Here is a 14786-nt window from a genome sequence, read left to right as displayed (position 1 = left end):
TCTATAGTGCATTAAAAGGATTTGGGGAAAATTAGGATGTCTTAATGTTTAAATTCTAAATTGATGTGTCTTTGGTTTGTGACCCCTGGATTTGTATTTTTAAACCCATTATTTAGTTGAGTCAGATATTACCTTCTTTCTGGAACTTTGTATACTTGTTTTTAAAGGTCTCATAATAATACTGGGTCATTTAGACACAATAACAGAGGAATCTTGTTTTCAGTGACTAATCTCTATCATAGCTTTGTTAGTAAAATCTCAGAGTTTGTAATATTAATTTTTTTCTCCTTGATCTCAGGGTATGGTTATATTAAATATTAAGAAAACCTGCTATATCCTTCTAACCTCTTTTAATCTACCGTAGTTTGCCCTTATCCTCATGGCCTTCTGATGGGTAATTCAATTTAGATTTGGTTGTCATCATTATTGCCTGTGCTTGTAGCTGAGGCTTCTAAATAGCTCCTGATGTTTTAGCCTGCAGTAAACCTCAACATTGTTTGATGATGACGGAGGTTAAGATGGCTTCTGTTGATATGTAGCTTTCTTAGCGGACCTCATTTGGGCAAATCATTTTTCTCCATGCTTCAGGGTTATGTTCTCTTTTTAAAATGTGCATGCACATGTACACAGCATTCCTGTGCATATGTCACTGTTCGTTTAATTGAAATAATAAACATGAACTTGAAATAATAAAAATAATATTTGACCAAAGAATGAATGGAGTGTAGAATTTAGCTTATGAAATAATTGGAGGTTGGAAAAATCTCTAAGAAAAATGACCATAAAGAATGAGTTTGAGGAAATCAACATAACATTTCTTAGTTATATAACTAATATAACTAATTGGAACTCAACAAATAATAGCTGTGTATTACCATACTTAGGTGGATGGATGAAGCCATTGCAAAGCCACTTTGTAGTCAGAGAACCTGATTTATTGGCACAAAATAGTCTAATGACCAATTAGTTGGGTATACAGCATGTAATTTGATTTCAGTGTGAGGGTTTTATGCTTATCTTGGAATACTTATCCAGAATAAGAGAGATAGCCTTGTAGATAGAAATTGAACTAATCTTTTTATGGAACAATAATTTGCTCCAGTGATCTGCTCAAAACAACACAGAAGGCCCAAACACCAGCAATGGCAATGGCCTGGCCTGTTCATTTCTATTACTTTTAGTAGGGATTCAAGCCATAGCACTTAGCATGGGGGGAGGGAGGAGGGACCGAGAAAACTGCCTCTTTTTTGTCAGCCTTCTCTTTTTTTAAAAATAATTTTTGCTACTTCTTGACTTACTTTGTCCTTTGACAAAATAAAGGGTTTGCTTTAGAAGGCCACTCTCAGCTCAGCATTCTGCTCATTATGCAATGCTGCTTTCTAGTTTCTGATTGGGAAAGTCTGGGGATTTTGGGGTATGAAAGATTGAGAGAAGTTGGATACATTTTTAGTAAACTTTCTTTAGAACTAGTAAACTGATCTCTTAGGAGTATTTTGTGAATTAATAACATTTAGTGAGAGCTGTTTATGAAGAACCTTGAATCCCTTGTAAGAGTTACATTTTTTATGATGTACTCAGAGACTGGAGACACTGTTTATTTTGTATTAATATGACATGGAAGTGAAAGGAAACAAAAGAGCCTTCAGACAAAGAGGATGTCTGCTCTTTCAGAGGAGAGGCACTTGCTAACAAAAGCAGGATTGGAATTCCCCAGGGCTGTGGTTGGTGACTGCATAGAGTTGGCACAAAGAACCAAGTACTGCCATAGTCTGGAACCTTTCCCTTTTCCTTGTTGACCCCTGATTTGTGTGATGAGGAACCAAAATAGACAACTAGAATTTGTCACATTGTTCTTAGGAGCCTTGTGTGATCCCATTTTTACTTTTCAATTCCTTCATTATCATAAATACCAGCAACTCTGGAGTTTTGAAATCACTTCCTTATAAAGTAATCTTTCCTTGCTGGGGAGTAAACAGATGGTGCATTGACTAGTCAGAACTCTGGATTAGGCTATCCTGTTTTTATAGGCACAGTAACTTCACCACTGTGAAGCCTAAAGTTCCTGCCCTTCTTTTTTATACCTGGTTTTGCAATTATCGGTCTAACTGAAGGTACAGAGAATATGCAGCTGTTGTCACCAACAACTAACTGGTCCTTATTTAATCATTCAGTAAGATTTCTTGAACATCTACGGGGTGCAAGATGTAGTGTTAGAAACATCCTGTTTGGCCATTGAGAGTGTGATGTGGTAGGCCAGACTTGCTGTGAACCAAGAGACAGGTATTAGGGTCCATATTTGAAACTTTAACTCTGTGGACCTAAGAGAGTCATACGAAGACCTGAACAAGGGGCTAAAGCGTGTGTGGGGCCTTACATGAGGTGTTTTGGGGACATTCTCATCAGGAGTTTTGGGTACATAAAGAATTTAGGGTCCTTGCTTTCTCTATTTATAACAGTAACCCAGATAATAACATCTCGTTGAATTTCAAAGCATTTAAATAAGGGTTATTTTCACTCTTAGGCACTAAGAAATAAAGCGATTTAGTTGGTAATAGAGCCAGCACTAGAATCTAGTTTTTTGGGGACTTCATACTGCTTCAGAGATTAGCAGTTTAATAAAAGTTTATTATCACCTGCTTTATGTAGGAATTTGTGATGGCGTTATTGAGTATAAAATATTGGTAAAACATGGATCTTGTTCTTAAAGGAACTTCTTCTAGTCTAGTATTTTAATTTGAGGGGTTAGAGAAATAAATTAGATAATTTGCAAGAAATGAAAGACCAAGAAAGAGTTCTGTTTATTAAAGCTGTCTGTCCCGGGTGGTAGGAAGAATAACTAATGCCATTAACAACAACAGCAACAACAAAGCAAGGCAAGAAGTAGGGACTGATGGGAGGCAGGATAATACTTTAGACATATTTAGTTTGAGGTAGTGTTGGGAGGCTGCCCAGGAAGATCGCAGACAGTCAGAAATGTAGGTCAGGAGATTGGGAGAGGGGTCATTGTTGGAGACATGGCAGCCTCAGACTTCTCCAGTTTTCAAACACCGGAAATCCAGCATTCTGGGAAACCCTTCTCTCCCAGGCAGACAGGGACAGTGAGTTACTCTGGCTAGAGGTATGTATTTGAGAGTCAGCCATACAAAGAAATAGTCGAAGCCACCAGCTTGGAGGAGGTCTCCCAAAGAGCCTTAAGAGAGAAGGGAAAAGGTTATAGCTTTAGATTAAATGCTGTATTAAAACTTAGAAACATTGGTCATTTGAAGCCCAGTTTCTACCTCATATTCACAACTGTACAAACTTCAGTTAAATAATACTTTACACAAACATGAGCCCTAATACTGGGATTTGAACCTTTTATTTGGTTTTGTTCTTGAATCTCGGCGGGGCAAAATTATTTCTTCAGGTAGCATTTAAGCTAAGAAAGTTGATTTTGACAAGCTACTTGGGAATTTCAGTAGGAAATATGAGTGCTTTAACCTTGGTGTGTGGAGATTTTGAATGTGTTTATTCCTGTTGAAGGAAGCTAAGGAGCTGAATCACCTGCTGTCTCTCTGTCATTTCGTTGGAAAGCATTTTTGTTTATACTTTCTCTTCCAGTTACTATACCCTCTTTCCTTATCAACCTGGTTTCTTTTGAAAGGCTCGCTTAATGGAGCTAGCAAGTTACAAGTCATTTATTTCTTCAACAGATATTTACTGAGCCCCCTACTGGGTGCTAAGCCCTGTTTCAGGTACTGGGAATAGAGAAGTGGATAGGACAGAGTGTGTTCCTCATCTCATGGCAGTTTATATGTTAAAGAACGTCTAGAAAATAATAAACTATCAAATGATAATATGTATTTGATATGATGGAGTTTGGTGGTAAGGAAAAGTCTCTCTTTCCTCTGCCACTAAAGTAAGCCAGTGCTTGACTGATAAGCAGCAGCAGCTTTCTGAGGAAAGAGCTTGCCAAGCAATGGGATCAGCTAATGCACAAGCCCTTGACGTGTGTAAAGAACAAAATGTTACAAGATAAAGTTGAATATGGTTGTCCAAACAGGTAGAGCTCTATGAGCAAGGATGAAGAATTTGGATTTTGTGCTCCCTAGAATTTTTTTTTTTCCTGAGAGTTTTCAAATGGGTATAAAAATAAAAGACATCTTGAGTATTGTGTGAACATTAATATGTATGGACCCTAATAAGTACCTTTAAGATTATTAACAAAGTACGTTTGCATGTTATGGAGTTGCAAAGGAGTGGAGAGAAGGGCTGGATAGGACAAATTAAAAACTATAGGAATATATAAAATAAATGGAGATAAAGTTCCTATTCTCAGAAAGTGTACTGTATCTCTCCAAGCTGTTTCTATCCTGACTCTTTTCCTACCTGTACTTGGAACCTTAGATCAGTTTGTTCAGTATTATCGGTAGATGATTTTAGGCTATTGCATGAATATTTAAAGCACATAGCTTGTGAAGCAAACACCTTTTTTTGTTGTTGTTGTTTTTTACATTGTAGGTCATTTTTTTCTTCTAACCCTAAATGGTATGCTGTTCCAAGTATAAGTGTGTAGCACCCCCCTCCCCCCAACTCCAGTTCAAAGTAAATAGTTGGACTTGTTTTTTATGTTATAGGCAGTTCAAGCTTTGCTTTGCAAAACTTTGGACTCGGATGGGTAGGAAAAGTAGAATTCCTCATAACAACATTAATATGGTAAAGGTTTGGAGGTGATTCTGAAATTCTCAGGTTATCTTTCTTCTACTTTCCCTGAAAGCCTCACTCCTTTTAATTTTTTTTAAAATGCAGATAGGTACATGTTTTTCAGTTTCCTTTTTCATTTGTATGAAGAAATAAAACTCTTTGTGCTCTATATCAGAACAGTACTAATTATTCCTCCCTTGGTTGCCTATGTATCATTTACTCTGATATGTGATATGTGGTGTTTTAGGAATCTGAGTATGTTATTCTGAATAGCCAGGCTAAGAGTTTGTTATTTCTAAAATTATTGTTTATAACTGTTTTCATTCAGATGATGGCGGTGATGACTGATGGTCTTGAGCTTGAGTAAACAAACATTATTTACTTTATATCAAGATTAGGGACATATGCTGGTTTTGTCCCAATAATAATTTTTTTTGTGTGCATTATTCAGAGTTATTTTAATGATAAGCAAATAAAAAATAAGGAAAGAGAATTAAGGAACCATGGTAAGGTAAAAGTTTACAATCAATCAGTATATAAATGGCTTTGTATTTATTGATATATATTTTTCTCAACCCAATACTTATTTATTTGAATGAATTTTTGTATTGAGTTGCTCTTAAACCTAACAAAATGAAAGTCTGTGTTTATGGGAGAAGGAAAAGATTTTCTGCCTTCTTGTGCTAAAAGGCTGTAGTGATAATGGCTTGGTAAATAAATTATTATCTGGGAAATGAAGATATTGGCAGAGGCTCTACCTTTACTTAGTTGAGGTTACATATAACTGGTTTCCTAGTAATTGAGTCTTGATCGTTTTCTGGGAATTTTGCTTCACATATTGGCTTTCAATGTACTTTACATTTAAAATGTAAAATTAATTGCATCTTGTTTGCAAGTGAAGTATTTTCTTTAGGCTAGCAGTGAGTCATTCAGTTAATATAAGAAAACAGTTTAACAACAGTAATATATGTCCTCTGCTGTCCAAGATTTGGAATACCTCCAAAATGAATGTGACATGGTTCACCTCAAGTCAGTCACAAGTAGGTCATCCCTGGAGTAGATTTTCTGTAGGATATTTCAATTCTCCAGCTGGCTTTCCATCCATATTACCCAGTTTATATAAAAACTACTTTAACTCCATCTCGATGGTAGATATTCAGGAATTGAAATCAATCTAAAATGTAACCTAAATAAAACATGATTAGGAAGCTTACTTCTTAAAAAGCACTATATTCTGGTAATATATTCCAAAGCCACATGAAGATGCTTTCTGAATTATGTGTAATTTGAAATTTTATTCTACTGCTTTCCTCCTAGGGCACAGCATAGTGCCAAGCAACTACTAAGTACTTAATAGATCTTTCTTTCCGAGTGAATGGTTGAAATCCACTGAAGCAAATAATAGAAAGTTGATATGTCTATCATGAGCCAGATCAAGCCAAATGTATAACTGAGCATTTAGGGCATGCACCTTGAAGTAATGCCTTTTTATTAACCAAGGGCTTTGGTGTCAATCTACATTTTAATTCTCCCCCTGTCACTTATCAGCTGTATAAGCTTAGGCAAATTATTTAACTTCTCTCTTTCTCTCTTTTTTTACTTGATTTAAAAAATTAGCATGAAAGATTTGAATATATTGATAAGTATAATGAACACTATTAATAAGTGGTTGGATAGCTGGAGGAAGAGCATTCCAGGCAGACAGTTTCAGTGGAGTTGAGAGGCATGGGCTTGGAGTATTTAAGGAACAGCAAGTAAACCATTTGTGACTAGGGTGGAGTGAGTAAGGGAAAGAAATATGGAAGGTAAATCAGAGAGGCATTGAGGACCAGATAGTATAAGACATAGTAGGACTTTGGTTTTTACCATTGGAAGGTTTGTGAACAGAGAAGTATGATGATCTGGCCTTTTTTAAGGATTATTTTGACTTCTGTTTTGAGAAAAGCAGAAAGACAAGTTAGGAAGTTACAATATTAGTATAATGCAGAAAAAGATGATGGTGTCTTGAAGAGTGGTAGAGATAGTAAATAATTATCTGAATCTAGATGTATTTGCAGGTATAGCAGACAGGATATATTGATGATTGGATTTGGTATTTGAGAGAAAGGATGACTCCAACATTTTTGGCCTAAGATGTGTTCTTCATATACTAGGATGGGGAAGACCATGGGTAGAGTAGATTTTTGGAGGAAAATTAGGAGTTTAATTTGAGGAATGTTAAGTTTGAGATGTCTACTACCTTGGATACTACCTTGAGACTGCTCTGGGTTTACTTAACTTTTCTTGTGGGTCTCTGAGAGCAGACTTCCTTATATAATATATATATATATATATATATATATATATATATATATATATATTTTGTGTTTTTGTCTTTCATACACACAATATATATACATACACACACTATATATATGTGTGTGTATTGCATCTCTGTCTTTCTATGTTCTATTTTGGGTACATTTCCCAGAAAACTATCTTCTAAGTGACTAATTCCCTAGAATTCATCTTATCTATTATTTTTTAAAGTACATTTTCATTTTCAATATTTCCAATATCTTTATTTTCATATATACCTGTTCTTACTTCAGTACTGCCTGTTTTTCATAATTTCTCGCTCTTTTTAAATAAAAGTTATTACTTCATTTATCTCTTGAGTATTCTAAAGTTATTTTAAGGTCTTTGTCAGACCGTTCCATAAAATTAAGTTTCTTGTGGAGTGAATTTATATTCTGATTATTGATTTTTTAAATTATCTTTCTCAGTATCAAACTTATTTCTATGTTTTGAATGTTGATTTGCTGGCCATTATTGGGAGTCTTTTTAGATTGTTTGTTTGTTTGTCTCTCTGGGCTCATTCCTCTTTATCAAGGAACTAGATTGGATAGTGGTATTTAGAGTCTCTTATCTACAGTGATAACTGGGGATATCACAGATCGGTCACCAAGTTAGTATTCAGCCTGGTTCACAGTCTCCTTGGGCCTATGGCTTTTGTACTACTGCAGCCCCAGACATTTCTGGCAATAGCTTTTTGTCAACTTTCATGGGAGAGGAGGCTACTGAAGTTGCCCATTTCCTGGGAGTAAGGTGAGTTACCACGCAAGAACTGACTTCCTGGCCATCACTGCTTCTTCTAGAGCTGTAACCCTGCGGATCTCTGATGTCAACACACTCACTGCTTTGTGTTTCTGTTCTCTTTTACCACGATAATGATCTTACTTTAGAGCTCAGTTGGAGTTGAGGTTCTATTTGTATATTTGGGTTATGATTAATATGCTTTGTATGCATATGGGGGGGATGTCTTATCAAAATGTAAACCAACTTTTTTATCTTTATCAGAAGTTTAGTTGACACTCTTTAATACTTGCTGTTCTCATAATGATAATAATTTTAGCAAATAACTATTAAGAACTTATTAAAACACTTTAATAAACTCATCAAATCCTTCCAACAACTTTCATTTTATAGAAGAGGAAAGTGAGAAATGGAGAGGTTTTATAATATCTTGGATCAGACAGCGTTAGGTGGCAGAGCAAGGATTCTAAACTAAATAACTTGGTTCTGTAATCTGTCCCCTAATCACTATGATATATTCTTTCATTTCTCACTTGGGAGAAATAATACCTTCTCACAGATTTGTTTGTTCCAAAGGTAAGATAAGGTGTGAAAAGCTTGGTGTTGTATATGATGTATAAAGGGCACTTAATGAATGGTTTTTTTTTTCTTTAGTGGCAGGCAAATATATTTTCATTATGATAATTTAAACAAAACTTGTAAGTAGATTTTGTTGTAAAGATGGCATGTGTCATTTTAGTACAAAGGGTGGGAGTTGTATTATTGGATCAATCTCCTTGTATGGCCATGGGGGCCACACTGGCCTGGGAAAGATGCAGAACTGGGAAGCAAGGGAATTAGAGAAATAAGGTCCAACAGCAGAGTCCAAATTGGAAACCAGATCATTGAGAAATTCTGCAGAAAAGCTGGTATGATCCTGGGGAATTCCAAAGCAAAACAAGAACGTCTGGACTAGATGGCAGGAGTTAGTGCCGTGAGCATTTCTCAGAGCTCCTGAGGTTCCCGGATTCTTGGCAGCGAGCAGAAGGGGCTTTACTGAGGGCAGTTTGCCAGGCTTCACCTTGTTGAACATTCTTCTGGTTTTTGTTTTCAAATTTCCCAATTTAACAAGGAGCATTTAGTCTTAGTATACAACACTCAAGGAGATACATTGGCCCATTTAATTGTTTATAGTTATAATAACCAAGAATGTAAATTAGGGAATTACCTCTATCGCCTTTACTTAAGCTATTTCCTCAGTCCTCTCATCTCCCACTTCCTCAACCTCACATACATGAGCCTTCCACCATTATGCCTATACATCCGTCAAAGTGCAGCTCAGATTTCACCCCTTCCGTGGCACTGTAGTGACCCCTTGAACACTTTATGCCTAGTAGTTGCTCTAAGTATATGAGAAACTTCGAGAAAGGAAAGGTCCTTGTGAGGTGCAATATTTGGTGCAAAAGTTTCACCAATTTTTATAAATAGGGATAAGTGTGGAGACCGTAAGCATATGCTTAGTTGGAGAGAGAGAGAGAGAGAGAGAGAGAGAGAGAGAGAGAGAGAGAGAGAGAGAAACAGAGAGAGAGAGACAGATAGAGACAGACAGACAGACAGAGACAGAGAGACACACAGAGAAAGAGAGAGAGACAGAGACACAGACACAGAGACACAGAGAGAGAGAGACACAAAGACACAGAGAGAGAGAGAGAGAGAGAGAGAAAGGGAAAGATATATGTTAGTATGGGAACCAGTCAACAAAGGGTTAGATTAAAGTAAGAAGGTTAGGGCCAGATTATAGGTGACTTTTCAAGATAGAAGATTTGATCAAGATGGAAAAAGAGTTAGATCAAGATTTGTTAACACTCAAGAGCCATGGTACATTCAGGGAAAGAAGGGTGATGTATGGTGAGGTAGCCCACTCTTATCCCAGACCTGCCTGCTTTCTCACGTGGGTTGGTTTTGTTAGATCCTCTGGAAAGGCCAGCTCAGGGAGGCCTAAAAAAGGCTCACTGATAGTGTCCAGGAGCATTACTAAACTAGTATTTGTTGTACTGGTATTTCAGTGCACTCGACAGGAAAATAAGGAGGAGAACACCCTTCATCTCCAGCAGTTCCTCTTCTCCTTCACAAAGTGAATTCCTACAGGAGACTCTACCTTAGACTGCCACATTATCTGTAAGGCAGTCTTACATTGCCAGTGGTCCTGTGGTGGTGAAGAAAATCCAAGTAAATGAAATCAACATATAATCTTAGATCAAGTAGTTTTTACTTACATTACCTCTGTGACTCCAACCTTTTTTTTGAATGTGTTGATCACAAAATGATGACTTTCCTTTTAATTTTTTCCCCTCTTCCCTGCTCAGCCATTGTGGAGTGAATTAACCCAAATATACTTAAAAGACAGTGAAGAATGAGCAAAAGAAGGCAGTAATCATTATTGTATCATAAATATGTAAATAGCTGCTCTTAGGAAACTGGATTTCTGGTTTTGTTTGGACAATCGCGTGAGGGTTATACCAAGTTGGCAATATTAGGAATAAACTAGAGAAATTATTCCATGAAACACAAGGCATTTATCTTAAATTTTAAAAGCCATGAATCCAATGATGGGAAGTAACTTCGATCCTTGTAAATAAAGTGTAGGAGGATTATTTTTATAATGAAATTTTTCAAACAAATTTTAAATGTAAATATATAAATATACATAAAACATTAAAATTTCAAACATAGGTGTACACAGATATATATAAAAGTAGAATAATTTACCGAACCACCTTTGCCTACCCCCCAGATTTAACAGTTTTGACATACTTACTTCATCTATCCCTTTCATTGTGGTTTAGAGTATTATAAGTACATCCTTCATTTGTTATTTTTACTCCTACAGACTTCAGTACACAACTCCAAAAAATGTGGACAATTTCTTTCACGTCCATAAGACCATTGGCACATCCTATAAATAATTCCTTGCTGTCATATAATATTTAGTACACAAATAAATTTCCTCTTATTTGAAAATATCTTTTTTACGATTGTTTTGTTCAAATTAGAAACAAGGTTCACACTTCGCATTTGGTTGTTATGCCTTTGAATCTCTTACTCTTGTAGTTCAGATTGTTGTTGGTGATTTGGGTGGCTAAGTCCAGTTAGCGGAAAAAAGTAGGAGTAAGGCGATGGATTTTAAGCGATGCTAAAAGGAAACTCTAAAATTACAGAGCCTGCTGGGAGTACAGAGATTTGATTGTAGCGTTTATGACTGAAATAATATTTTTAGGCCTGTGTCAAATTTTTAAAAATGCCTACTTCAGAGTAATATTATTTTTATATATTTTGTTCTATGCAAGACATAAACAACTAAACTTGAGTTGCTATTTGGAATGGTTAGTCAGAAACTGAAGTTGTCTGCTTGTACCAAATTAGAATAAAAAAAAAAAAAAACTCCCACGTTGTTTCTAAGAGATCTAATTCTCAGTACAAATTAGAAATCAGGTATCTTTCTACAGAATATCTTCCTCTATTTACAAAAGAGTGTACAGTAGTTCCCCTTATCCGTTATTTTGCTTTGAGGGTTTCAGTTATCCATGGTCAACATTGGTCTGAAATATTAAATGGAAAGTTCCAGAAGTAAACAATTCATGAATTTCAAATTGTGCGCCATTCTGAGTAGCGTGATGAAATCTTACATCGTCCCATCCTGTCGGGGATGTGAGCCATCCCTTTGTCCAGTGTATCCACATGTACGTACATATAATAAGGTATTTAGAGAGAGAGAGTGAGACAACACAGTCACATAGCTTTTATTAATTACAGTATATTGTTATAATTGTTCTATTTTATTACTTGTTATTGTTGTTAATCTCTTATTGTACCTAATTTATAAATTAAACTTTATCATGGGAATATATGTATAGGAAAAAACAGAATATATATGGTTCAGTACTGTTGTGGTTTCAGGCCTTCCCGGGGGGGGGGGAGAGAGTGTCTTGGAATGCACCCCCTTTGGATAATGGGGGACTACTGTGTTTTTGCTTTGGACTTTATCCCTTTATTTTCATATAATAATTTTAGTTAAATCTGTTTACGATTCTCCTAAAATCATTGCATGGGTCTGCCATTAAATATCCTATTTCTAAGAATAATGTTACACAATCTGGTAGGGCAAAGGTAAATTTTTTTTTTTAAATTAAATGTTCTTAAGCACCCTAGAATAACACCTAATATAATAGAGCAATAATGTCCAAATAACCTCAAAATGTTTATACCTCTTCCCAGATAACTTGTTTTATTAATTCTCTGTACGACCTGGTTGAAAATTTTATTTGTGGTAGTGCATAGTTTGAGAGAGATGAAAATTATTACTAAAATATATTTTAAAATATGTTTTCTTTGAGCATGTACAATCTCTATAACTATAGAACGTAAATTACAATAAAATTAAGTTTTCTTTGTTGGAGCTCTGACGTTTTGCAGTAGTATAGAACATCTGTGAGAGCTTGATTAACCATCTTCAAAACATTTACTACCTAGGGTGCCTTCCTAGGTATTACAGCTTATCTTGCAGACGAGACACATGCTTCATATGCTTTTGTAAGAATGGAATCTTTAATAGCTTCAAATTCTATGACCTAAAATAAAGAAGAAAATAGGTGAAAAATAGAAAGTGAGACATTTTTCAGTTTTCCTCCCTCCAAATGTAAGGATATATATTCTTTTCTAACAATGATAATTTTTACACTTTTACCTTTTGGTACCTGGTAATTCCAAACGTTTGTTTTATATGTCTTTTAGATGCCCTAATGTGAGCCTGCAGAAGCTTCCAGAACAGTGGTTATGGAATGTTTTAGAGGAAATTAAATGCAGTGATCCTTCATCTAAACTTTGTGCTACAAGGCGCAGTGCTGGTATTCCTTTCTACATACAGGTACTTATCCACAGGACCATAGCTCTTTGTTTGTCTTTTGATAATAGCATTTTCTAACCCTTGACATGTGAGGAAGCATATTGTATGCGGTACATTTCTGTCGTGCATTTGTATCTTTGTTACAGTGTGTTCCTGTGATAGATGTGTTCTTGGAAAAATACTCTAAGAGGTCAGTCTTGTAAAGTGAACAGCAGGTGGTATAGATTTCCACCTGTTTATTAAGTAGGCAGATATCACTGTGGCACATTCATTGCTCACTTCCAAGGACTGCATGTTGCCTTTTTTTTTTTTTAATTAGAAAAAAATAGTCTTCCTATCACATCAAGACCTTTAAGATCCTCTGTCTAGGCAACCCGTATTAACAGTTTCTTTGAATCCTTCCATAAAATGTCCAAGTGTAAAATAATCCTAATCCTAATAGTAGCTAACATTTACAAGTACTTATTTCACATATATTATCTCACTTAATCTTTCCATAAGCCCTGTGAGATAGATCCTGTTATCATCCATATATTAGCGATGAAGAGACTGGAGCTTTGAAAAATGAAGTGATTTGCCAAAGGCCATAGAGATAGTAAGAGCAGAACTAAGACTTGAGCCCAGGCAGCTGGCCTCCTGAACCCCTCTGCTTATGAGAATGGGTGTGTGTGTGAGGGCGTTTTCTTTTTTAACACAGTCGAAAGCATACTGTACACACTGTTTTGCCCCTTGCTCTTTTGCACTTAACATTTTACCTTAAAGATTGCTACATATCAGCACACCCAGAGATTGCTATTTGATGGGAAAATGTTTTATTTCCACAGTGTTGAAATTAAGAGGCTGTCACCTTCGTGAATCCAAAGAATAAAAACCAAAGTTCTCATAAGGCTAAATTAGACCCTGACCTGAAATGTCTTTGTTTAATATTCAGTAAGACAAAATCCAGGAATGAGGGTAGTATAATAAATGCCGTGAAAATACGTACTCTGTTTTTCAGTGCCCCTAAATTTTAACCTCTCTTTCTTATTCCTCTCTCAAATTTTCAAAGTCACTTTTTTTTTTTTTTTTTTCCTAATGACAATAGGCAACAGAGTTGATTTGATTCAGAGGTCGAGGAAGTTCTGCTGGTTGGATTTTGGTAAACTTCAATAATCAGCTCCTTTCTAATCTGGCCCTTTCGAGATCAAATGGTTCATTCTCCTACCTGTAATTCGTTTTAACCTACATTCTTCTTTCATTTTTCCTCATTTATCTGTTTGAGGACAAATGTTAAGGCCATATCAAGGTCTGGTTCCATGTTTGTTTGTACTGTATGCTTATTCCACCTCCGATCCCTGATTATTACTAAATACTGGTCATAGTGATAGAGCAATCAGGAGATGCCCTTTCTTAGCCCATCCTTGGGAAGAGTGTCATATGCACTTGGGGGAAAAAAACGTGGCTCCCAGAAGACATTTCAGGAATTGCATATAGCTTTCTTATTTATTTTAGTTAAATTCTAAATTATTAGAAAAATCTGCCTAGAGAGGCCCCATTTCTGTTAGCATAACTTCCTAATAAAATTATATTCTTGTGCTAGTGGAAAATTGGTTAGTTTATGGGCTTACTTTTTGTGTAGAAAGATATAACATTTTTTTGAATGGTCGTGAAGAACATAGTAATATGTTTTCTGAACATAAATATACTATGAGAAATTTCCCTCTTAAACATATTTTCCTTGTGTATCTTTACTTTCCTCTTTTATGGATTATAAATGCTTCAAAAGAAGCTGAGTAGCTTGAAGCTTTTCACTCTTGGGAGCCAGTAGCTACATACCTATTTTAATACCCCTGCTACTCCTAGCCCTACACACCACTAATCTATTTTCTGTCTCCATGGATTTGCCTATTCTACACCTTTTGTATAAGTGGAATCATATAATATGTGGTCTTTTGTGTTCGTCTTTCACTAAGCATAACGTTTTCAAAGTATATTCATGTCATAGCATGCATCAGTACTTCACTCCTCTTTATTGCCTCAAGTGGTTTGACATCCTGTTTTTATGTTTATTGAACACGGGCAAAATGTTAGACACAAAGTAAATAGCCAGCTCTTGAAAATTCAAATGTAGGTCCTCTTTGGAGTTTGTAGTGTTTTCTTTTGTCCC

The 14786-nt window shown here is 35.8% G+C and overlaps 1 protein-coding gene across 5 annotated transcripts in view; it reads left to right on the top strand.

Moving 5' to 3' along the window:
* THADA (THADA armadillo repeat containing) overlaps window positions 1-14786 on the top strand; it is a 278522-nt gene that overhangs the window by 49752 nt on the left and 213984 nt on the right. For all 5 annotated transcript variants that reach the window (XM_036224851.1, XM_036224852.1, XM_036224853.1 and 2 more), the window contains one exon: window positions 12529-12661. In XM_036224851.1, coding sequence (XP_036080744.1) covers window positions 12529-12661 — 133 coding nt within the window. The remainder of the gene's footprint in view (window positions 1-12528; window positions 12662-14786) is intronic.

This window comes from Rousettus aegyptiacus, unplaced genomic scaffold, assembly GCF_014176215.1.
Source record: "Rousettus aegyptiacus isolate mRouAeg1 unplaced genomic scaffold, mRouAeg1.p scaffold_m13_p_7, whole genome shotgun sequence".
Lineage (NCBI taxonomy): Eukaryota > Metazoa > Chordata > Mammalia > Chiroptera > Pteropodidae > Rousettus > Rousettus aegyptiacus.
The sequence above is the reverse complement of the archived record's forward strand: the minus strand, read 5'-3'. Positions and strand labels throughout refer to the sequence as shown.